The sequence below is a fragment of the Pleurodeles waltl genome, chromosome 4_1 (assembly GCF_031143425.1).
Source record: "Pleurodeles waltl isolate 20211129_DDA chromosome 4_1, aPleWal1.hap1.20221129, whole genome shotgun sequence".
Taxonomy (NCBI): Eukaryota; Metazoa; Chordata; class Amphibia; order Caudata; family Salamandridae; genus Pleurodeles; species Pleurodeles waltl.
Window position 1 is genome coordinate 197,534,514 of NC_090442.1, and position 25,800 is coordinate 197,560,313.

Below are 25,800 nucleotides of genomic sequence, written 5' to 3' on the forward strand. Positions count from 1 at the left end.
AACCCTGAATACTTTTTCTGATTGTTTGTATTGGAGGTGTCCCTCAACATTGATGTTCAGATAGAGTAGAGGCCTGCCACATGCCTGCTTGGCTTTTGGACACAGATTTTGTGTATGACCTGGAGATGGATGAAGAGCTCCCAGATGTTAGAGTCCTTGGCTCCTTACTCTTCCTCTCCAGTCTTCCTAAAGCAGATAAACTCTTCCTCTTGATGAGCTTCAGAGGACGGTCCAGAAATGGCTGCTTGGCCTGCCTATTGAGAGAGTCCGTAGATTATGTACCCTAAAAAAAAATCGAGGTCTGTATGAACAACTCTTTATAAATCGAATGTGGAGCCAGAGCACATGTAAGTGGGTAATTTTATGTGGCCAAAGTTAGTTAAAAAAAAAAAATCTAATTATCCCCCAAAGTGTCTGTATTGTATAGATTATTTTTGAGGCCAGGAACTATACATGTAAGATAGAGCATATAGTCTGCAGTCTTGACAATTGGATTGCAGACACTATATGTATTTCTCAGAGTCTATGGTTTAGTTGTCAATGCTGCGAACTATGGGTCACAGCCATAGGGGGGTTCTGCGCCTCTCAGGGTCAGAGGTCCCCGCAACACAATGTTTTATTTTATTTTATGGTAAACAGAGGAACTTTCTGGGGGGCCATTTTATATGGCTTGTCTAAAAAATGTCTAGGGCAAAAGTAACTGTACCATATGTCCTGGAATGGTCAGCACATGAGAAAAGGTTCTCTTGCAGCCAGCAAATCAGAGCAGCCACATTTCTTAGGTTGAAAGCCAGAAATGGAGAAAGGAAGATAAAGCCTCCCCATCCACATCCTTGGTTTGAGTGCATTCTGCAGACTAAGGGTCCAAATATCTCTATCAGAACTGACAAGTTGACTGGATTTAAAGCCTACAGACACCACATTTCTAACTCTAATTTCTTGAGCACTAATGAAAAGATTTACTCCAAACCAAGCAAAAGCACTTCCTTGTTTAAAGCTTTCTTTCATGCTGTTTGATGTAAATACTTGTAATCATATTTTCTGTAGCTCTGTCAAAAACTTCTAATCTCTGAGAGGGTAACGAAGATCTGAGACAAGTAGCTGGCAGTGATGGCACATCTGGGGCATATGAGGGCAGGAATTGTTCCCATTCTCCACGGGTGCTGCAGGGCGAGGTAGAAGGCATGTAGGTAGAACAGATGCAGGATGGATTAACTACCTCGGTGGGCGTCATCCTGGCATTCCTCTAATCATCATCATTCACTAAGCCTAGACAGCCATCCCACCTCACCTGCAGGGCTTCAAATCAGTCTGGGGCATTAGTAAACAATGATCCATATATACAAGATATGCTGCCTCAGCCCAGTGGGTCCACAAGGTCTCACGATTCGAGTGGGTTACACTCAGGTAGGTAAATTAATTGAAGCCAATACACCGTCAATGTGTGGCCAACTGCAGATATCTCTAAAATCGGGTGTTATGAAGATCAAAGCTCTCTCACATGTCCAGAAAATTCTTTGTGTGACTCTGTCCAGACGTCTCTGAGATGGGAGGAGCCAATAAAGACCCAGCAGTCAAACCTCTCTAGGCCCGCAACCTGGGGGAACCAATTACTCTGCCACGTAGGTAGCACTTTATTTGGAAGTTTCATTCACTTTTGTTTATTAATCACAAAGTTATTTGCAGAACAATAAAAACAGCTTTTCAACACTGAATAGACAACTTTAGCAGATAACTGTACATGCCTATGTGTGTCTAGCCCCAAGGTAAAGCTGCTTTGGCAACCTGCTAATATGTGGAGATACTGATATGTTGGAGAAATGTATCTACAGTATTTTTTCCACAACATGTGATACTTCCACATTTGGTAATTCACTGAAAAGTTTAGGAGCCAGAACTCAATGAACGCAACCTTCTTTGATGCAGACGTAGAAACGTATGTGTTGATTGAGGTTCCAAAATTATTCGGTGTTATCCCAACAACAATGCTGCCCCAAGAGTTTGAAATCAATCAGTGAATTGCAGGGAAGTTCAGGATAGCACCATAAAACTAAAATTGACTAACGCTACTGTGAACACAACTAGCTATTACTCTGCACTGAGAGCACAGGCGTCAAAGTCATAACAATACTATGAGAGAGCACAACAAATGTGGCATGAAGACAAAGCTAACCAGCTATACAGGGAGTGCAGAATTATTAGGCAAGTTGTATTTTTGAGGATTAATTTTATTATTGAACAACAACCATGTTCTCAATGAACCCAAAAAAATCATTAATATCAAAGCTGAATATTTTTGGAAGTAGTTTTTAGTTTGTTTTTAGTTTTAGCTATGTTAGGGGGATATCTGTGTGTGCAGGTGACTATTACTGTGCATAATTATTAGGCAACTTAACAAAAAACAAATATATACCCATTTCAATTATTTATTATTACCAGTGAAACCAATATAACATCTCAACATTCACAAATATACATGTCTGACATTCAAAAACAAAACAAAAACAAATCAGTGACCAAAATAGCCACCTTTCTTTGCAAGGACACTCAAAAGCCTGCCATCCATGGATTCTGTCAGTGTTTTGATCTGTTCACCATCAACATTGCGTGCAGCAGCAACCACAGCCTCCCAGACACTGTTCAGAGAGGTGTACTGTTTTCCCTCCTTGTAAATCTCACATTTGATGATGGACCACAGGTTCTCAATGGGGTTCAGATCAGGTGAACAAGGAGGCCATGTCATTAGATTTCCTTCTTTTATACCCTTTCTTGCCAGCCACGCTGTGGAGTACTTGGACGCATGTGATGGAGCATTGTCCTGCATGAAAATCATGTTTTTCTTGAAGGATGCAGACTTCTTCCTGTAGCACTGCTTGAAGAAGGTGTCTACCAGGAACTGGCAGTAGGACTGGGAGTTGAGCTTGACTCCATCCTCAACCCGAAAAGGCCCCACAAGCTCATCTTTGATGATACCAGCCCAAACCAGTACTCCACCTCCACCTTGCTGGCGTCTGAGTCGGACTGGAGCTCTCTGCCCTTTACCAATCCAGCCACGGGCCCATCCATCTGGCCCATCAAGACTCACTCTCATTTCATCAGTCCATAAAACCTTAGAAAATCAGTCTTGAGATATTTCTTGGCCCAGTCTTGACGTTTCAGCTTGTGTGTCTTGTTCAGTGGTGGTCGTCTTTCAGCCTTTCTTACCTTGGCCATGTCTCTGAATATTGCACACCTTGTGCTTTTGGGCACTCCAGTGATGTTGCAGCTCTGAAATATGGCCAAACTGGTGGCAAGTGGCATTGTGGCAGCTGCACGCTTGACTTTTCTCAGTTCATGGGCAGTTATTTTGCGCCTTGGTTTTTCCACACGCTTCTTGCGACCCTGTTGACTATTTTGAATGAAACGCTTGATTGTTCGATGATCACGCTTCAGAAGCTTTGCAATTTTAAGAGTGCTGCATCCCTCTGCAAGATATCTCACTATTTTTGACTTTTCTGAGCCTGTCAAGTCCTTCTTTTGACCCATTTTGCCAAAGGAAAGGAAGTTGCCTAATAATTATGCACACCTGATATAGGGTGGTGATGTCATTAGACCACACCCCTTCTCATTACAGAGATGCACATCACCTAATATGCTTAATTGGTAGTAGGCTTTCGAGCCTATACAGCTTGGAGTAAGACAACATGCATAAAGAGGATGATGTGGTCAAAATACTCATTTGCCTAATAATTCTGCACTCCCTGTAAAGGTCCCCTGCTTTTTAAAATAAAGACTGATTAACACAACAAGCAATGTCTGTAGAGATATAAGTAAAACAACCATTTGCAAAGTCAATAAGGTCTCGCCTTTGGGAACGACTGGATTCACAACTGCATTTTAGCCATGCGGCACAGTATAGGCAAAAAAACTACGCAGCATGGCAAAGAGCTAAATTAAAAAAATAAAGAAGCATAATTTCATAGCAAAAAAAATAAACAGAAGTAGTGCAAAAGTGCTCTTAAGTAAGATGGGCCAGAAGAAATTTGCTATCTGCTCTCCATAGAAAGATAATATGTTTAAAACAAGGGTGTGGGTGGAACTAGGGGTTAGCGGCTGGAGCGTGAAGTGGGCAGCACCAGGAGGACGGGAGGGGGTACCCACGGAACAGGGTGGAGGAGGGCAAAAGCAGTACTCGGGGAAAAAAGCACACAAGCAAGAAAGCAATGTGGGGTAGCAGAAGCACATAAGGGCGAAGTCAACATGAAGGAGGCGAGAGAGAAGCACATGGATGAGAGAGAGAGAATGAGAGAGAGCTGGAAAACGCGTGCACCCTCATGGAGTGCATAGTTTAAAAAAAATAAAAAAAGCAAGCAAGTGTCATTTCCAAAAAGGTAGCAACAGAAGGAAAAAACTAAAGAGGCTATGCACCAGAGAAGGCACACATACATATGGTGGAGGGAAGCACACACATTGCAACAAATGAAAAACAAGTTAATGAAACTGAGAAAGTGAAATAATGGTAAGCAGTGGAAGGGCAGTAAACCCACTATAGTTCATAATAGGTGTTTCACAAGCAGACGGCTTGCACTGTCATATACTCGAGACCTAAAAACGAATACAAAAGCTGCAGCACTGTTGTGCCCGAGAGTAACTCGTGCTCAACTATTCTACAGAAGTGGACATGTGAGCTTTCTGTTTTTTTTTTTTATATTTCCAACAATCAGTTTTGGTGGGAAGCCTGCCATGAGCACACGAAAAGAATTCCCCAGCCTTCCACGGCTGTGTATTGGGTTACTAAAGTGAAGTCACACTGTGCGCCTAGGCACATATCACAGAATACAACCAGCAGATGCAGAAGGAAGGTCACGTTAAGGGAGGTGGCCAGGCAGCCAAGCAACAGGACAGTGGACACAAGACGGAAGACACAAGCAGTGAGGCAGTGCAGGGGGAGGAGAACATACACAAACACCTTGTCCTCGTACCTTGAACCATTTAAAGCCAAAATGGTTGGCCTCATGCACTGTTTCACAACACAGCTTCAGACAGGCAGTGAGTAGCAGAATAGTAAAAGAGAAAAAAAAGACGAGAGGAAAGAGTAAAAAATAAAGCATGCAATTAAAAGCAAATTATAATCAGTAGTCTGTACAACATAAAAAAAGAAATAGAACAAAAATAAACACTCATGTCCCTAGCCTAACAGAGCAGCAAGACCATTTCTCGCAACTTCTGTAACACATTCTCGAATCTGTCATTAATCTTCTAAATGACTGTACCAGGCCCCTTCAAACAAAAACAAAAGAAAAAAAATGAATCAGACAGACAGGTAGAGACGTTTGCAAGTGGAGTGCAGAGATTTCTTAAAAACAATTTGTGACAAAGGTTGGAAGGATGTGAAACTTCTATATAACAGAAACAAAGAAGACTTTTTATAGTGATAGAAAAAAAACGTAACAAAGCTGAACGCAAACTCCCCCCACCCCGAACGATGGCTGGCTTCCATGCTTGAGCTCAAGTTCCACTTGCTCTAAGTTTAATTCATGGTGAAGTTAACTATTCACCGGGAGAATGCTTCAAGGCTGGCGCCGGAGTGGACTTGCACCTCAAGTCATTAAGTGACACTGTGCTGCGCTGTCTACCAACCCTCTCGGCTCTCCAGCTGCTGTCAAATTCTGACAAGTTCTCAGGCACCAGGCAAAAAACACAACAGCCAAGAGAAGTACATCTGTGCGCCGTGTAGCCAATGATACACGCGTTTGTGGCGCACTCCAACTGCGGTTAGGCAGATACAAAAATGATATTTGCAAGACAAAAACACTCGAAACGTAGACATTTCAATAGTTAAACCTGGTTGAAATCTTGAATATAGCGGTATTCGACAAGGTTCATTCAGTGGCACGACTGCAAGGAGTCTAGTCAGAGAACCTGAAAATAAGGCACGAGAGTTCAGCTGCGTGAAATGAAGACCCTGTCACCGAACCATCTCTCCGATGTCCCTCCCTGCACAGATGCCCTGGTTTCAACTGTCCAGTGAGTGGACGTGACTCCCTCCTGGCTCTGCGGGACCATGGTTACATTGCTGTGGGCACCAGCGGATTCCCGGTTTCAGTCCTACTAATAAGGAACGGTTTTTAAAAGCACATTCTAGAAACAGATGCAACAGTTTAAGTGTGCAGTTGTAATTTGGAGAATAAGCCTTAAAGTAGGACGTGAGCAGTGTCATCAATGTCAGTTTTATTTCAATAGATGGATTATATCAGTAGCCTACTACTCGCCGTAAAGGTTCAATGCATGATCAGAGGGAGTAAGCGCCAGGGGAGGGGCCTGAGGGCACAGGGGCATGAGAGGATGGGGGCAGCGGGTGCTAACAAGTGGCCATGTACAATGACCCCCCCTGGGCCAATTATAAGGCCACCACTCATTCAGACAAGGCCATGCCAGAGAGGGAACAGAAACGCCTGTACATTCTTGGAATGTATGCCTATGTAGTCGCTGCAAGCAGTGTATTTGCAGACTAAGGGGCTTCAGTAGAGAAAGGAGGTTCACTGACACTCAAGGTTAGGGACGAAGCTTTACAGCCCCCCTTAGGAAAATGTTACTTATCTAGAAAGCATCTGTTTGTGGTTTGTAGTGCTGTAGATTCACATGCTTAACATAATCCCGCCATCTAGTGTTGGGCTCGGAAGTGAGCAAGTTGTTTTTCTTCGAAAAAAAGTTTTTTGAGACACAAGGAGAGTGACTCCTCCTCTTGCTGGTAATGCGCATGGGCATCAACTCCATTGTTAGAGTGTTTTCCCTCAGGGCAGGTGAAGATGGAGTGGATGAATAGCGTAGTATAGTAAAATGTCCATGCTAAATGAATGTGTGATAGCATAAAAGTAACTCTAACACACACACAAGTGTCCGGAAAGGGTGGGCAGCAAGTGAATCTCTAGCACTACATGCCACAAACAGATGCTTACTGGGTAAGTAACATTTTCCATTTCCATGTGTGGCTGTAGACACATATGCTTAGCCTAGACTGAAACAAGTGGTGGCTAACCTGTGAGAGTTACAATTGTTTGAAATAGTGCACAAAGAACCGCTTGGCCAACGTTCGCTTGTTGACAGGCCAGCATATCTACTAAGTAATGTTTGGTAAATGTATGTGGTGTAGACCATGTAGCTGCTGTACATATGTCGGCTATAGGAATATTTCCTTGGAAGGTCTTTGAAGCTCCTTTTTTACGAGTGGAGTGAGCTGTAGGAGGGATGGGCAAAGTTCTTTTAACTTTAGCATAACATGTCTGAATGCATTTGACAATATAATGCCTCATTTAGAAATGATGTTTCCTTTGTGTAGTTCTGAAAAGGCAACAAGGAGGTTAAGTGTTTTCTAAATGACTTGGTTCTATCAATGTAATGACTATCCTCACTGTTACTTGCTGGTGAGGCTGGAACTGGGGAATAAGCGCCTGGAAGGACTGAATCCTGGCAACACTGGGTAAGCTATCCCTCATTGTGAATCGATGGCTCCTAGGTAGGATTGTATCTGGAGAGGCTGGAGATGAGATCTGACTGTCTAGTTGATGAAGTAAATTTATAGTGTCCTGAGTGTGTTGAAAGCACGTTGATGAGTAGCGCTTTTGATGAGCCAATTGTCTAAGTATGAAATGATGTATATGTTTTGCTTGTGCAAGTGGGCTGCTACCACTGACACATTTGGTGAAAACCCAGGGAGCGGTTATGACCCTGAAGGGTAGCACTTTGAATTGGAAATTGTGGTTGTTTATCATGAACCTGAGGTATTGGAGATGCACCAGGTGAATGGGAACGTGGAAAAGGGCATCTTTCAGGTCAAGTACTGCCATGAAGTCACCTTGTTGTAGTAGTGGGATGACATATTGAAGAGTGACCATGTGAAAGTGCTCTGGGAGGATATATAGGTTATGGGGTCTTAGGTCCAAAATTAGTCTTAAGGATCTGTCCTTTTTGGGAATAAGGAATTTGAGTAAATGGACTCCTATGCCTTGTTGCTGTAGTGCCACTGGTTCTATGGCCTGTTTAAAAAAAAAAAAAAAAAAAAAAACCTTTGAGCAACTGTTGATGTTTTAAATAGAGTTTGTGAGATGGAATGTTTGTAGGTGTGGAAGTGACCTCCAGACAATAACGAGGTTGAATAATATCCAAAGCCTACTGGTCGGAGGTGATGTTAAGCCAGGCAAGGAGAAACCCTTGTAATCGTCCACCCACAGGTGTTGTGTAATCAAGGGGGAGGGATTGGTGGGCAAGTCAAGGTTTTATTGTGGTAGCAGAGGTCTTTGTGAGGCTTGTCTTTCCTCTGCCTTTAGAATTATTGCCCCTGGAGGAGCCTCTATAGAAACGCCTGGCTGAGGTGGTTAGTAGGACGTGGTTGTATCCGTGGAGGTGGGTTAACTGCCCCCACAGTAAGGGGGGGGGGGGGGTGAAAGGAGCCTCTTTGGGGTGGTATTTGCAGCGCTCCCATGGCTGTGGCTGTTTTATTGTTCTTTTATGTTTTATTTACTTTATTTTATCAAGTAGCGCCTTCTGTTGAGGGCCGAACAAGTGTTCCCCATCAAAGGAAAGTGCCAGTATGTTCTGTTGCATTACCAGTTTGAAGTCTGATACCCTGAGCCAGGCATGATGTCTGAGGAGCACACTGGAGTTAATGCCCCTTGCTGCTGTGTCAGCGGCATCTAGTGAGCAGCGATGGAGCTGTTGGCAATTAATTTGCACTCGGAGGCAATCTTGTACATCCTCTTTTTGATCTCATCCCAGTAAGCTCTGTCGTAGCGGGAGCGGAGGCCAAAGGAGTTGGGAATTCTCCAGTGACTGGCAGACTGGGCAGCCACATTCTTCCCTGCTGCATCTATCCTCCTACTCTCCTTGTCTGGGGGTGGCTCCTCATCAGATGTTTGTGAGGTCAGACTTTCTTGCTGTAACGATCATCAGTGAATCAGAATGCAGCTGGACTTTAATACATGTGGGATCGGATGGAGATGGCTTGTACTTTTTAATCGACCCTTGGAGTTATGACAAAGGCCTTGACTGGTTCTTTGAAGATATCTGATGTGCATCTGAACATACCATTAAGCGTCTAGATACTGTGCTGATCTTTGGCTAGAAGGGGTTTCAAGTAAAAAATCATCCTCTATGGGGTTGGTGTGGAGCTCGACCTTATGGTATGTGGCTGCTCTACCTATGGCATCATGTACTGTAGTGGTGTCGCCTGGGGGGAAAGGGCTTGGCTGGGTATAAATCAGGGTCTGTATCTGTGGATGGTTCAATATTGTATGTATCCCATGAATTGTCATGCAATGGGATGGAGTACTGGTCTCCTCATCTTATTTTCCCCCTAAAAGAATGTATGGAACCTCCAGGGAATACTGTTCTGCTGGAGGTGGTGCAGGAGATGCAAGAGGTGGTGGTAGTGGAGAGGAGTGCACAAGGCTAATAGCCTTATCAGTCTTTCTCCTATGCCTTGTAGGTATAGGAATGTCTAAAGCCTCCTAAGAAGTTTATCTTTTTGTCGGCTGTGCAGCAGTGAATGGAGGTCTTGTTAAAATACGGACAGTGTCTGGATAGATGACAAGGCGCTGTTGTTTGGTGTTTATCTCCTGTTGGAGCCGTTGAAGCACTGGCTCCATGGTTTTGGATCTGGCTCTTTGTTTCGGGAAAGAGTATGATTCCAATGCAGCGTTCAGCATCAAGTGCTTTGATGCAGCATTCCCTGGGTTCCTAAGTTGTCGGTTTAGGGCCCAGCAAGACCGATGTTTCGGCACAGACACTTTTGGCTCCAAGTCGGAGTTGGCTCAGAAGCATGTGTCTTCTTCTGCGTTTTCGGTGGAGAGACAGTTCTGTGCATTTCCAAAACAGCTGTTCGGTGCAGACCATGGCCCGAAGGCAGTTGTAACCAGACTAAAGACTTTGTATTGTCCTGGGCAGGTATACGGCCCTTAGGGACAGCCTATTTGGGCTGGATCTGTGATGGAGAGGGTTCTGTACTTACAACTTGTCCCGTTGTGAGGTCCTGCATCTCGAGCTCGGACCCCGAACTGTCCTCATGGGAGAAGGAGACCTCATCTGCTGCGGACCCCTAGGCGTAACCTTCCTCCTGAAGGTCCTCCGGTCTGAAGAGGTCCAGTGTGTCCTCAGTGCTGCGTCAGAACGCCTTGAGTCAACAAGCTTGTCGATCCAGCAGTTTCTTGGAACAGAGGGACATGCAGGCCACGTGGCTTCCTGACGGTCTGCACAGAGGCTCAAGTTAAACACCTGATGTTGCTAGGTGCCTGGAAACTTGGCGTGGCAGTGAAGGCAGAACTGAAAGGCCATCCATTCCATCACCAAACTGACATGGCGTGGACGTTATCGAAGTGAACGTGTCACCCCGAAGGGCAGATGCCAAAGGGAGCCACAGTTGTGACGAGATCAAAGATAGAGAACGACCGAAGAAGTACTGAATACCAACTGCAATCTAAAACAATACTGACATTAGACTTAAAATACAAGTTACTTACCTTCAGTAATGTTTAGTAAACATGTGCAAGTATGCCCACGTAGCTGCCTGGCAGATATCCAGGACAGGAATTTCACGTGCTAACGCAGTGGAAGTAGCAGTTGCTCTGGTGGAAGGAGCGTGTAAGCCCTCAAGGGGCTATTTCTTTGCCAAAGCGTAGCACATCTTGATGCAAAGAAGTACCCATCGAGAGATGGTACCTTTTTGCACTACCTTACCCTTCTTTGCACCCACATATCCAACAAAGAGTTGATCGTCCACCCGGAAATCTTTAGTATGATTGAAACAGAACGCCAATACTCTTTTTGAATTCAGGCAGTGGAGTTTCTCTTCGTCATGAGAAGGATGTGGAGGTGCGAAAAAGTAGGCAAGGCGATGGACTGACCTATATAAAAAGGTTCAACGACTCTGGGAAGGAAGGAAGCCTTAGTGTGTAACAGAGTCAGAGTGCACAGACAAAAATGGGGGCTTAGAAGATAGAGCCCTGAAGCTCACTCACTCACTCTGTGAGCAGAAGTGATGGCAACAAGAAAAACAGTTTTGAAATTAAGGAGCAGCTAGGGACAATTGTGCATCGGCTCAAAGGGAGTACACATTAAGTAAGTAAGGACAAGACTGAGGTCCCACTGAGGCATGATAGACAGGGTGCGAGGAAACAAATGGGTGAGGCCCTTAAGGAACCTACTATCAATAGGAGACTTAAAGAGTGAAGGCTGATCAGGCAACCTAAGAAATGCTGAGATAACCGATAAATAGCCCTTAAGGGTGCCCAAGGCAGAGCACTGTGGGCCAAAGAAAGAATGAACACAAGAACTTCATAAAGAGGAGCACAGAGGGGATCAATAGACTTGTTGGTGCTATATGCCACAAATTTATGCCAACGACAGACGTATACCGTTTTGGTGGAGGGACACCTGGCTGCCAAAATAACATTGCAGACTTTGGGTGGAAGGTCAAAAGCTGTCAACTGCCGCCGCTCAATCTCCATGCGTCAGTGTGGAGATTGGACAGGTTCGGGTGGAGAATCATCTCCTGCTGCTGCAACAGAAGATCCTCCTGAAGGGGCAGTTTGAGTGGAAGATCGGTGGCCATGCTCAATAGCTCTGGATACCATACTCTTCATGCCCAGTCTGGATCCACCAAGATTACCTGGGCCCGGTCGTTCCTGATGATCTTGAGGACTGGGGACAGAAGTGGTGTAGGCAGAAAGGCGTTAAGGAGGCTGGAGTTCCACTCAAGATGATAAGCGTCTGAGCGAGCGTCGCCTTGGAAATTCCAAGCGCAAAACAGCTGACATTGCGCGTTCTCTGCGAAGGCGAATAGATCTAACCTAGGCTCTCCCCACTGCTGAAACAGACCTTGTGCCACCTCCGGAATGAGACGCCGTTCGTGATCAGCTATGCATCGACGGCTGAATTCGTCTGCTCTGGCGTTCAGAGAGCCCGCCAGATGTTGAACCACCAGGGTGATGTCCTGATGCGTCAGCCATGTCTAGAGGCGTAGCGCCTCCAGACAAAGGATTCAGGACCCCACTCTGCCCTGTTTGTTGCAATACCACATGGCGGTAATGTTGTCCATGAACACTTGCACTACTTTCCCTTTTGAGAGAGGGAAGAAATGTTTTCAGCGCAAGCCTGTTAGCCTGGAGCTCCACAAGATTGATATGGACCCCAGACTCCGCCAGAGACCAGAGGCCTCTGATCTCCGCCTCTCCCATGTGGCCGTCCCATCCCAGAAGTGACGTGTCCATCACTATGGAGAGATCTGGTTGGGAAAGGAATCTGCAGTTGACCCAATGCGGATTCAAAAGCCACCACTGCAGGTCTTTCGCAGTCCCCTCTGAGATCTGGACCATGTCTGAGAGACTTCCCTGATGCTGCGCCCACTGGAACTTCTAGTCCCACTGCAGAGCCCTCATATGCCATCTGGCATGTGTCACTAGCAGGATGCAGGAGGCCATGAGGCCCAGCAGCCTCAGAGTCAGTCTCACCGAAACACAAGATAGAGGCTGAAAGATCGGAATCATAGCCTGAATATCCTGGACTCGCTTTTTGGAAGGATAGGCCAGAAATTGCACTGTGTCCAGAACAGCTCCAATGAAAGGGAGCGTCTGAGAGGTAGTCAGGTGTGACTTCAGCACGTTTATAGTGAACCCCGGCGTGTGCAGGAGGTTCGCTGTAGTCTGAAGGTGGGAGATGACTTTCTGGGGCGAGACCGCCTTCAACAGCCATTTGTCGAGGTAGGGGAAGGCTGAAACCCCTGACCTGCACAGAAGCGCTGCAACCACTGCATCACTTTCGTGAACGCCTGAGGGACGCTGGTAAGGCCAATGGGAGCACGGTAAACTGAAAGTGCTCGTGACCTATCACAAATTGTAGGTAACGTCTGTGGGCAGGCAGGATGGGAATATGGAAATAAGCGTCCTGCAAGTCCAACGCACCATCCAGACTTCTGGATCCAATGCAGATAGGACCTGAACCAGGGAGAGCATTTTGATATTTCTCCTTCTCGAGGAAGAGAATGAGGTCCCGAAAGTTTAGGATAGGACAAAAGCCCTTACCTTTTTTGGGCACCAGAAAGTATTGGGAATAACAACCACAACCTACTTCTGGCACAGGGACCCTCTCTATGGCTCCCTTGGCCAGGAGAGCCACGACTTCCTGGCAGAGAAGTGCCCAATGATCCTCCGGTACCGCTGAATGATAAAGGCATGGCTAGGAGGGTTTGGAGCCGCAGTAGGGGTGGGCAGGGCAGACCTCTGGTTCCCTGTCCCACGACCAAGTGGGATTCCGCATCCCAGGCCACGCAGCGTATGAACAGCATGGGTTGGCATGGTGGCTGGGAAAGGGATGCGACAGGGATCCCCTTCCGTGGCTACGAAAGGGGCAGAAGGTAGACTGTTGGGGACGAGAGGCAGTGGAAAGGCCGAGGGACCGAGCTGTGGCCCTGGAGTCCTTGAACCTCTCCAGAGCCGAGTCCGCCTTGTCTCCAAAGAGACTGGAGCCATCAAAGGCCATGTCGATAAGAGTCTGTTGGACATCCCCTGAGAAACCAGAAGCACGTAACCTGTCGTCACAACCAATATATCTGGAGAGTCGGTCGTGTCCAGCCCACATCTGATAGTGAACTTTGCCGTGTTTCTCCCTTCAGTGACAGCTTGGGAGACGATAGCACGGGCCTCCTCCAGTACCTGCGGCAGGACTTGCGCGACCGTATACCACAGAGAGTGAGTATAATGGCCTAAAAGGTATGCAGTGTTCACTGACCGCAGCGTGAGACAAGAGGAAGAAAACATCTTCTTCCCAAATTTTTCAAGCCTTTTTTATTCCCTATCTGGAGGTGTGGAAGGGAATGCGCCCAAGGATGAGGATGCCTGGATAACAAGGTTCTCAGGCGTGGGATGTTGGGAGAGGAACTTAGGGTCGTTCAGGGCGGGCCGATGGGGGCGGGCCGATGGTGGCGTGCAAGAGTCCTGTTCACAGGAGCCCGTGTGTTGGGTCTGGACCAAGTACCCACAATGACATTGGTGAGGGCTTAACTGAATCGAAGAAGAGGCTCAGATGTGGAAGCCCCTGGTTGAAGCACGTCTGTCAGGAGATTAGATCTGACCTGAACAGTAGGCAGCTCAAGGCCAAGGACCTCAGCAGCCCTACTGACCTCCAGGGAATAAGATGCTCCCTCTGCCGTAGCCACGGTAGAAGGAGACAGCATGCCAGCGCCTGGAGAGATATCCAGACCACTTGCCTTCGCCCAACTCCTGTGCCCAGTCCAAGTTAGGGTCATCCTGGTATTCTTAAGGGTCCAGGGACCACTCCAATCCTTCCACGCATTCAAACCAATAAAAATAAGGGTCTGAATCCAACCTGGGGTGAATGGCCCATCACAGAAGGAGGCGGTGTCGGCGGACGTTGGTCCGACTCCAAGTCGTCAGGGATCAGGTTGATGTCGATGGTGGACACCACCGACGTCAGGAGTGTCGACAATTGTACCGGTGTCAGAGAAGATCTCAATGGTACGACCAGCGCCTGTGCAGATCCAAGAGCGGATCCAGAGGGGACTTTGGTGGCCGGAGCCACCGGCACCCCCAACCGAACTCCTTGGGCCGGAAGGAGCCGTAGCAGGGTCTGGCTTCCCAAAAATGAGGTGCATGGCCTCATAAAACTCCTTTAATTGGGCATGGGTTGCCCCGGCTCCCGGAAACTCGGGGAGGTGTGGAGCAGACCCAGCAGAAGCAGGCTCCGAAGACGGAGGCCTCGAGCATAGACGATCCTCCTGCATTGCACCTGCCGAGCGACGGGCTGAAGTCAAAGGATGACAGGGTTTCTTTGACTTCTTCTTCTTACATTGACACGAAGACTTTGAAGAAAACGAGTGGTGGTGGCTCCTTGACCGGTCTTGAGACCTTCCCCTTGAGCAAGACCGGGATCTATGCAGAGTTGAGCGCCGGGCTGCCATAAGCTTGAGGGACCACTCCCTCAAGGCCTTCAAGTGCATGGCCCAGCACTCGGAGCACGACTTCGGGTCGTGGTTGCGCTCCAGGCACAACAAACAGACCCGATGCTGATCCGTCACCGACATCAGGTGGTGACAGACCTCGCACGTTTTGAAGCCGGTCTTTGGGGACATCCCTCGACGCACCAAAAACTCACAAAAAGTCGACAAAAGAGATCGAAGTTGATCAAAAATTGACCAGGGGTGTCTCTCTCCGGATCAGCTCACGGCACAGAGAGAAAAGAACTGACGTCACTGCGCTAAGGTAGCGTCTATGTACTACTCCCAAAGTCATCATGGCGACTACGATGCCTGCGGAGTCGACCACCGCCACCTACTGACACGTAACGGTATTGCTCGAAGAAAAATTCTCCAGATCCAGTCTGACGTCTGGGGGAAAATTCTAAGGTAAGGAATCTGCAACCAGAAGTCTCTATCAGATCTAGGAGATGTCAATGCCAAGATGGAGCAGAGGAGCAAACGACCGAACCCTATGGCAGAAGAAAACTATCTAATTAAGGAGTCTGTGCCCATGCACATTACCAGCAACAGGAGGAGTCAATCTACCTCGTGACTAAAAAAAACTTTCTTCAAAGAAAAACAACTTGCACACTTCCGAGACCAACACTAGATGGCTGGATTATGCTAAGTATATGTATTTACAGCCACACATGCTTCAAACATGTATTTTCTGATAAGTTGTTCGGTGTGGGTGCAATCAGTCAGGTACGGTGAGGTGTGTCTCAGATTTCAGCAGGAGTTTTTGTTACATAAACAGACAAAAAAAACACAATCTCTCCTTCTCTCTATTTTGAAAGTCCTCAAAATGTTGGTTATTTTACTTAGCATTCCTACCAATCCTCATTCCTCTCCCTTTACACTGCCCCTTACGCCCCTCTGATGCCTCCTGCGCGTCATGTATTTTAACATTATATGCCAGCTTGATTGTTTGAAAATCTGAAGCTCACAAAACCCCATTCTCACTAACCGAGCGACTCACTAAGACTTGCTCCACCATAGTGCTGTGTAGACTGACTACAGTCAAGGCGAAGTCTCTGGAACAAGGAGTATGGGCTCCTACTCAATATCTACCCTAGATTGGTAGACATGGGCATGCATGTCAGAACTCTGCATTTTGGGAATTTCTAGCTTCAGGGTATTGGGCCTCTTTCTCACAGGCTGCTCTGTCACTTCTCTTTTTACATTAAAAAGTGACAGCAGGAAGGGTACAGGTAGGAGTTGCTTATCAGGAAATGTAAAACAATGGGACAAAGAATTGGGTATTTCCTGCCTACCTACTACAAACATTCTCTCCAGCACAAGTATTGGAAAGAATGAAGCAAAAAAGGGGCATGGGCTGTCATTATATTTCAAAAGGGGCCTCTTTCTCTCACCTTTCATTCACAATAGCTCTCTTCAAGGGGCCCTGAAAATGTTCCTTCGTTTTCCACTAAACCACATCCCTGACAGACAGACCTATCCTCAACTTCTATCTTGTCAGGCGTACAAATAAAAGTGTCTTAAAACTGATTCCTGATTGCACAGAGTAAAGCATCACATACATTCTCCATGCCCACTCTGTATCTCTTGTACAGAGCAAATGCATCATGCATCCCGTATAGATGGAGCGATGGGCCCATCTGAAAGGAACTGGCACCATAACATTTGTAACAGGAGAGGTTGTTAAGCAGCTCTAAGGAGGTTTGCTCCCTATACTATAATCAGTTGCCTGGACACTGCTAAATCATCTCAGCCAGGTGAGATGACAGTTGTGCCTCAATAAAGAGGGGCACACTTGGCATGTTCCCCCAGGCTACAAAGGCTTGCTTTCACTGCACGTTCCTCAAGGTCTCAAAGTACTTGTGCAAATGTTGACTGCACTGAATCAAAAAGCCCAAAACAGACGTTGTAAAACAAGGGGGCATGTTCTACCGAGCCAAGCAGGGTGCCTATTTATCACACATTGGACTTTACTTCATGGTATACCTAGAACAAGCCGCACCAACACTCTCCATAAAACACCTTAAACTAAATTTCTACCTTCCACCCAACACAGTCCAGACACGCTAGTACATAGATAACAATACTTATTAACACTACTTACTACTCCAGTTAATGTACATACTTACCAATACATCGCCCCAAATAATCCAGACATCACCTTCACATCTTGGTAAGGCATTTGGCCACATTGAGCAAACATAATAAACAAATAGTCTACTTGTCAGCAATAAAACACACACACACACACACTATACATAACCACAGAACAAAAAATACACTGACCTATACAACTTGCAGCTCAGATCAAACCAGGCTTCAGTCTGAGATGAGATGAGATCTTCGAAACCAGGGTTTAAAGGTACTGAAGTGCATTAGCTTGCAATGCCATACCAAATGCAGAAAACTTGCTCGCAAAATACTTTTACGAGTAATTAGGAATACTATTATTCTACAGCTGCAAAACCAGTCCAGATTTTCACAGCCCACCAGGAAACCTTCCACATTTCCTTTGCCCAAGCGTGGCTCTTTGTGCCAAGACTCCTGCTGTTGCCGACTGCCTACAGATGATTTCAAATAAATTTACTGAAACCCTTGCATGTGTGGAAGAAAATATGGAAAATGTGATTGCATCTACATTTTTCACGTGGGGGACCCTGTGAGCACCGCCACTATTTCTTCATTTACTTTGATCACCATGCCCTTTAAAGACACATATACTGCATCTAATGTTTGGACTGTTCACAGTCCGCGACATCCAGGGTAAGTACTATCCAGTTCCTGCCCTCCTCTGGCAGCCGGAGTGCCTTGTACCATCTGGTGCCATGCCACTCAAGCCCACCTGCTTTGTGGTGCTGGATACCCTGTACCTGACAGGTACAACCTACCCCTACCAGCTCTTCACCCTACCTGCTCTGGGCCAGCTATATACAGTCGCTACTGAGTGCCACCAATTCCTTGTTTCTGCTGTCTAATGTTACCTTCCCTTGCTCCTAAACAAACAATATGAAAAGCCAGCATTTGCATATGTTCACCACATAGTATCCGGATGCATCCTTTTCCCAAGGAAATGAGACAGACACTGATGAATTAAATTGTGTGCCAGAAATCTGAAGAATTTAAGTCTTCAGATAGATATCTAGCCGATAAGTGCATTTATTTTCAGTGAGTCCTTAGCGCTATGCATAGAAAAGATCAATGGAAAAATCAAATTATCAAGTAAAATCTAAGTATTACCAGACACAAAAGTATAAGAGACTGTCAGGATATACTTAGTTAGCAACTTTGTAAAGCAGCAGACCTGTTTTTGGTATTTGGTCCTAGCAGCTTCTTCCTGAGCGAGCACCATTTCCCGCTCAGCTGTGATCTGCACACTTTCCCTTAGTGCTTCTTCCAGCTCTTCAATTCGATCATCTTTCTGTTGCATGGTGTCCTGGAAAAGGATGGAAGATCTGTTCAACAAGAGCCAAAGGAAATTACCAGAGCGATACACTGTGCACTGAACTTTGGTTGGGGCTCCATTACTTTGTCTGAAATCACTCCTGAGCAAAGATCTTCACAAAGGGAAAAAGTGAGCAATAAAGGTAGTGGAAAAGACTGAGCGAAGTGAAAGGAGGCGTGCAAGAAGAGAAAAATATCCAGAATGCTGCATCAAGTTTCATATAATTACCCACTTCAACAAAAAGTTTAGGCTCTATTAGTGAGTTAGCAATGCAGTAGAAGCCCTGGGAGAGTTGCGTGGTCTTGACGTGTTCTTTGTTTTTAGATACGGGTTTAGCCACTACCACCCAAGAGAAATGGGTAGGTGTTGGATCCAAGCACATGTTTATCCTATTGTTGACAGTCTTAGTTTTTCACTCCTTTTCTTTGTCCCCATCTTTTGTCCATACATTTTCTTTAGGGAGGCTTGATAATGAAGACTAGACTTCAGGCTTATAATCCAAATTATTTTGCTTCATACAATTTACACTTTCAGAGCTGTTTGTAGTTCAGTTTGGCAGGCAGGAGAATGGAGGTTTGACATTCTAATATCTACTGGACAAATGAACACATAAGTACTCTAGTGTTCTTGCTGGAGGACAAGAATCAGAGGGCACTTCACGCCAAGACATTGTACGACTGTATGGATTTCTCAGAACTAAAAGCTGGGATGGTCTGGTCCATCCTTCTCTTGTATACCAATTGTTCCTTCCACAAGGCAGCATGCTGAAGAACTTTCCAAAGCCAAAAGCAGGTGTGAGTAGATGAGATATAGCAGATCAGAGTAGGATAAGACACAAAGTGTTAAAAGTGACTTCAGTTGCAGAGAGAAGGTGCATTAGTACCAAAGAGTGGAATATCAGATAGCAATACCAAACCAATCCAGGCTTGGAGTCGATTAGTTCATCTGTGTGCAATTGGGTTAGTAGGAATAGATTCCAGCAGTGGTAAAATATGCAGAAGCTCTATGGTGGAGTTTACATTATTCCTGTGTCATATTGCCCACAACACCATGAATGAAGATGACAATGAGGAAAGGAAAAATGTACAAGATAGTTATCTCAATGTTTACTGATGTTTGTCAGTCAAAGTGACTTGAAACCACAGATGTTAATAAATAACTAGCAGTAACTTCCCGACCACACTGGAACACAAGCAGTAGTTGACAATGTGTCTAATATTGTTTGCCATGCCCTAATTTAAGCATGAATTCTGTGAATATTTCCACATGATACCTTGGTGGGATCAGGGTGATAGTTTGAAACATCTGTTCTGAACTAAGAGCAAAATTCTGTAGCCCACATTAGCATTAACAATGAACAAAATACCAACGAGAGTGAATGTGAAACAGGTAATTCATTTGGAAACAGCAAGGGATCTAAGGGATAGATTAGGTGTTCTAAAGTTTTAGCGGTAAGTGGAGCACATTAGCCAAAGGAATGCACTCAGACTTAAAGCCAGCGTAGACCGAAGTACACACTCTATCACCAGAGCCGGCAAAAATGTACAAATAACAATCCATTCAATGACAGGCACAACCCCTCAGGAAAATTATTGAATCTAACAATCTCCTTGAAAAGGAAAGCCATGAAGAGTTCCATGTGTACAAATTGAAGAAATTAGGTACTTACCTATAACTCCAGTTCTTCAGTGTTGGTCTTTTTCATATATTCACATGCTTTATTCTTTCCCCCATCGGACTGGGAATTCCTAGTAACCTCAAATAGCTATAAACAGTGTTTGTTCAGTAATGCAACACCTCATTTGAAATAATACTAACTTCAGTCAAGAAGATGGAAGTGCTAAATTCTCCTAACGTCCCAGAGGCCACCACAGTTCAGGCACAAAGTGTGAGCTAAGTATGCAATAAATGAGCCTCTGACAAGAGAGAGGGAAGGGTTGATTGTGAACAGATATGAAATATACCAATGCTGGAGAAATGGAGATACAGGCCTTTAATTATTTTACTCTGTAACACTGAATCTTTCATACAGTTACATGCCTGAATCAGAATCGTAAGCAGTATATAACTATAGGAAGCTGGCTCTGTATATACTATATCAAAATGAGATATAGTGTGCACAGAGTCCTGGGGTTCCCTAGAGGCTTAACAGAGGCTAAAGTAGATAATACTAATGATTTCTTAGTGTGGTCGAGCAGTTAGGCTTATCAGAGGGTAGTGCAAAGCATTTGTTGTAAACATACAAACAATGGAAAAAGCACACATTCAATGACTTAACTCCAGACCAATGGTTTTTATATAGCAAAATTATCTTTTCTTAAATTATTTTTAGAACCACAAGATTCAAGTTGCAGGTAAGTACTTCAATAGATTCATATTTCACACATGTATCAACAGTCCTTTGTTTGAAATCAATACGTTATACAGTTCGTGAATTATTGGCAATAATCAGTTTTGAAAATGGACACACTGCAATTTTCAGAAACAGTTCCTGGGGGGAAGAAATGTTAGATCGTTTTACAGGTAAGTACAACAATTACAGTTTCAGTCTCTGGGCTTTAGAAAGTCCACTTGTTGGGGTTCAAGTTAACTCCAAACACCCGCCACCAGCAACATGGGGCCGGCTGGGTGCAGAGGTCAAAGATGAGCAAATTTAACGTGAGCTCCTATGGAGACAGGGGGCACTTGGAATTAGGTCTGCCTACAGGTAAGTACCCGGGACTCGGAGGGCAGACCAGGGGGGATTAGAGGAGCACTGGAGGGGCCACAAGCAGGCACCCCAAACACACCCTCAGCGGCACAGGGGCAGCTGGGTGCAGGGAGCAACCAGAGCATTGAGTTTCCAATGCTGGTTTATGAGGGGACCCGTGCGTCACTCAGAGGCTGCAGGCGTGGTCCAGGGGGTCATCTCGGGCAGGCAACAGGCTGGACAATGAGGAGAGTCGCCTGCTGAATGTTGCTGCACCGGAGGGTTCTCCAAGGCGTGGGGGCTGTGGGTGCAATGTGTCTTTAGGTGTTGGAAATCTTCGTCCGGTGCTTCGTCAGGGGGGTCCTCGGGATTCCCTCTGCAGGCGTCATCGTGGAGGGGTGGAGAGGTCAACCCAGGGTGTACACTTACTCAGCACAGTCTGGGGATCCTCTCTAGCTGGTTGGGCCACCTGGGCACGGGCCGTGTGCATTGGGAGCAGAGTGGTTAGGACTCACGCATTCGGAGTGAGGTGGGAGTCCTTAGTTGTTGGTTTGTTCTTGGACAGGGCTGCTGTCCACAGGAATTCTTGGTCTCTTTGGGTGCAGGACAGTCCTCTGGGGCTTGTTAGAGGTTGCTAGTCCTGCTGGATGCGTCGCTGTTCTTTTGCAGGTTCTTTGAAGCAGGAGACAGCCCGGTAGAGCTGGGGCCAAAGCAGTTGTCGTCTTCCTTATTCTCTGCTGGGGATTTTGGCTTAGCAGTCCTTCTTCTTGTTAGGTCGCCAGGCATCTGGTGATCTGGGGGTGAGGGAGGCCCTTAAATCCTAAATTTAGGGGCGTTTTAGGGGTCAGAGGGCAGTAGCCAATGGTTACTGTCCCTGAGGATGGCTACACCCTCCTTGTACCCACTCCCTTTGGGGAGGGGGGCACGACCTAATCCTATTGGTACCCGTCCTCCAAACCAAGATGGAGGATTCTGCAGAGAGGGGGTCACCTCAGCTCTGGACACCTTAGGGGTGGTCCTGGCAGGGGTGGTCACTCCTCCCTGTTTTCCCTTATTTTCCCGCCAAAGGTAGGGCTTTGTCTGGGGGTGGGCGGCAGCTCCACTAGCTGGAGGGCCCTGCTGCACTGTAATCCGAGGCTTGAGCCTTTGAGGCTCACCACCAGGTGTTACAGTTCCTGTAGACAGGACAGGCTTTGTTTCTGACCACAGAGTGCACAAAGGCACTCACCCCATGTGGTCAGAAACTTGTCTGAAAGTGGCAGGCTGGCACAGACCGGTCAGTCCTACACTAGCAGTTTGGCTAACATACAAGGGGCATCTCTAAGATGCAAATCTGTGTGCATTTTTCAATAAATCCCACACTGGCATCAGTGTGGGTTTATTGTTCTGAGAAGTTCAATACCAAACTTCCCGTTATTCAGTAACGCCATTATGGAGCTGTGGAGTTCGTAACTACAAACTCCCAGACCATATACTCAATATGGCTACACTGCACTTACAATGTCTGATAATGGACTTAGACACTGGAGGGGCATATCGCCCAAGCAGCTATGCCCTAATCTGTGGTATAGTGCACCCTGCCTTAGGGCCGTAAGTCCTGCTAGAGGGATAACTTACCTATGTCACAGGCAGTGATTTGTGGGCATGGCACCCTGAGAGGGGTGCCATGTTGACTTTGTCTTTTTCTCCTCATCAGCACACACAAGCTGCAAGCCAGTGTACATGTGCTTGGTGAGGGGTCCCCTAGGGAGGCATTATTTACAAGGGACTTAACTGTGTGCCAGGGCTGTGCCAATTGTACAAACAAAGGTACAGTTTTTGTGAACACTGGTGCTGGGGCCTGGTTAGAAGAATCCCAGCACACTTTCAATCAAAGTTGGCATCAACACTAGGCAAAAAGTGTGTGTGATGAGGGGAGGAGGTAAGCATGCCAACAGTTGCACTTTCCTACAATAATGTTTACAATAAAGTAGGAAGCATGATCACTTTCAGAGTGCAGCAGTTGTTGCCATGCTCCTGGTGAGATGATCCCGCAATCTTCCTGGAGTGGACACTTCACTTTGCTAAGGAAGGAGATGCAGGGTGACAGCCAATGTGCTATCCTCTGTCTTGACAGGAGGCATCTTTCAAGTGCTAAACTTTAAATGTGCTTCATTATTCAGCTCAAACAGAGGTAGCCTAAGTTGGCTCCAGACAGTATTGAGCTCCCAGTGCACTGGAGGGCGACATGCTGGTGGAAATGCTCCTTTCATAAACTGTTTTATGACTGTGTAAGCACACAGCGGATTAAGTGTCTTCATTATTAAATGACTGGTCTACTGCCTAGATATATTCATCTGTTTGCTCCATTGAAACAAGCAGATCAAAATGATCAACTACGTCTCTGTGAGCAGGAGGTTAGCATGAGTGATTCCACTGGGCTGTTTGTGCACAGCCATAACTCTTTTGACCTATTTAAAGTCCCTAGTCCTCACCTTTTCAGTTTATCTTCGAGTTATCCAAAATGTCATTCAAAACAATTGCTTTAAAATATACTCATATTATATTGAATAAGTAGACAACCATAAAATATAGCATCTAGCTAAATATAGCATATCTGCATCACAAATACTTTTGGACCAGGAAAATGATGACTTCACACAGAAGCACTAAATCTAAGCACACCTGTTCAAAATACTCCTCAGTGACCAGGCTTGCCTTCATTTGCCTGGAGAAATGTGAAAGACTGAATTAATTTCTGATGCAGAATTGCCACCCACCACCTAAATTAACCTGATACCAATTAACACTCATTTCAAGCTAACATATGCTAATTACTCTTATTTCATCCCAATGGGAGGTAGTTAGCGCTAAAGTCCTTTTTTGCAATTTCAACTTCAGCTCAGGAAAACATAGCATGTCCACACTTGTTGGCATACAAGATCTACCGATCAATACATTGTAATGATTCTCAATTTCAGAATTCTAAACTGAATGTCAGATTACGCATCAAATTCTAATTGAATTGTGGCCCTTCTCTAACATGAAGAATTCTGTGGAGTTTTATAAGCCTCAAAAATCTGAAAGGATCTATACCAATGTGGAGAAGCCCAGACTTGTCAATCAACTTCAATAAATGCTCTGAGTACTGTATTGCTTGCAAAGGATAGGTTTTTACATTGGTAGTGCTTTCTCTTACAACACATCAAAGCCATTTTGGGTAGATCTCCAGAAAATCTCTCATGGCACTTAATAATTGAGCACAGGAGCCTAGGGGAGGTGTTCCAAATTGTAGTTTATACACTGGGGTGACCATAGGGAATTTTATTGGAAACCAGTAAAGTGACATCTGGAGTCCCTTTCTTGCAGTCTCAATCCTGTTGATCATCATCTTGTGTAGCAGAGGCATCAGGTAATGAAGGAGACTTACTCATCTCAGGTACAGAAGGCATCTACGAATGAAATTAAACCACTTGAGTAGGAAGAAGGCAGACCTACTGTGAGTACCGAATGGTAAAAAGCAAAAGAACTTTAAGCAGCTTCTGGACTCAATGTCATGAGGTTGATTGGTGAGGACTACTGCTCCAATACAATATTCTGTTTGTTAAAATGTGTAGAATACTTCAGCTTGCGGGCTAATACACTTCAAATAAAAAAATCTCCAACCAGTTCGGAAAGGCTAAGAAATATTAGTGTTGAGAGTACACACTTCTCTCTTCCTATTAAATAAGTCCCTCTCCTCCTCAGTCTTCAGACTGAAGAAGGTATGGCAAATATTTGTTGGTCACTTACAGAGGCCACCAGGAATGTGGATAAAATGTGCATCAAGTTGCTATGGAAGGTTCAATAGTCTCCAGTCCTCACTAAGCAGCTCCTTTCCAGAGCTCACACAAATATCACGCACAAACCTAATATACTCATAAAACTAGTAAATATGAAAATTATGGCATTACTGTCATTACAAAACTAAAAAGGTAATTACAAACTCTCTCTCTCATATCAGCTACACATGCCATAGAACACATATATATATATATATATATAAGAATGGTCGCTTCTAATGGCAGCAACCTGTAAGAGCATGTTAGAACTCTTATCTAAATATGCGGAGATGGAACTTACGCAAACCAGTGAGGAAATTACAAAGCTAAAGACGAATCTTGAACAACAGGAGACACAAGATGAAATATAAAAATTCTGTGAAGAGATGGAGATACGTCTCAAGAAATATGAAGATGAAATAAAATTGAAAAAAAGAAAAAAAATCTTGCGGGACAAAAACGATTATGCAACAGGACGTGTCTTAACATTCAGCAGACGATATGACCAAGCTAGGAAGGATTATAGACAAGGTGAAGCCCTATGACGACAGGAAACATCCACATCGGAATCGAGCGTGGAGAATATATCAGACCTGGAAGAGACCCCGGGCCCAAGCACATCGGTGGGTCAACCTTTTACTACACTGGAGGAATATCGTTTTTTACAGATGAGTTCAAGACCACAGAGAAAACCTCCAAGAGACAAAGGCGAAGGAGCAGAAATAAAAAGATTAGGAGAGGGGGCAGGTCAACAGGACAACGAGAATTTGGTTGGCAGAACTGCACGACAAACCAGGAGAAAGAAACAATGAAGGAAAGAGAGCTGACAGTAGTCAACATCTCTTCTCATACTTTATCACAGGATGAACGATCAATATTGGAATTA

At 45.4% G+C, this 25,800-nt stretch overlaps 1 protein-coding gene across 8 annotated transcripts in view; it reads right to left on the reverse strand.

The window, feature by feature from the left end:
• The window catches only part of ERC1 (ELKS/RAB6-interacting/CAST family member 1), a 1,341,708-nt gene that overhangs the window by 508,525 nt on the left and 807,383 nt on the right, over positions 1-25,800 (reverse strand). For 5 of the 8 annotated variants that reach the window (XR_011202236.1, XM_069228104.1, XM_069228107.1 and 2 more), the window contains one exon: positions 18,285-18,416. The exons of the other annotated variants lie outside the window; for them this stretch is intronic. Coding sequence is in view for 4 of the 5 variants with exons in the window: in XM_069228104.1 (XP_069084205.1) it covers positions 18,285-18,416 (132 nt within the window). In the remaining variant the exon portion in view is untranslated. The remainder of the gene's footprint in view (positions 1-18,284; positions 18,417-25,800) is intronic. 8 annotated transcript variants of the gene reach the window in all.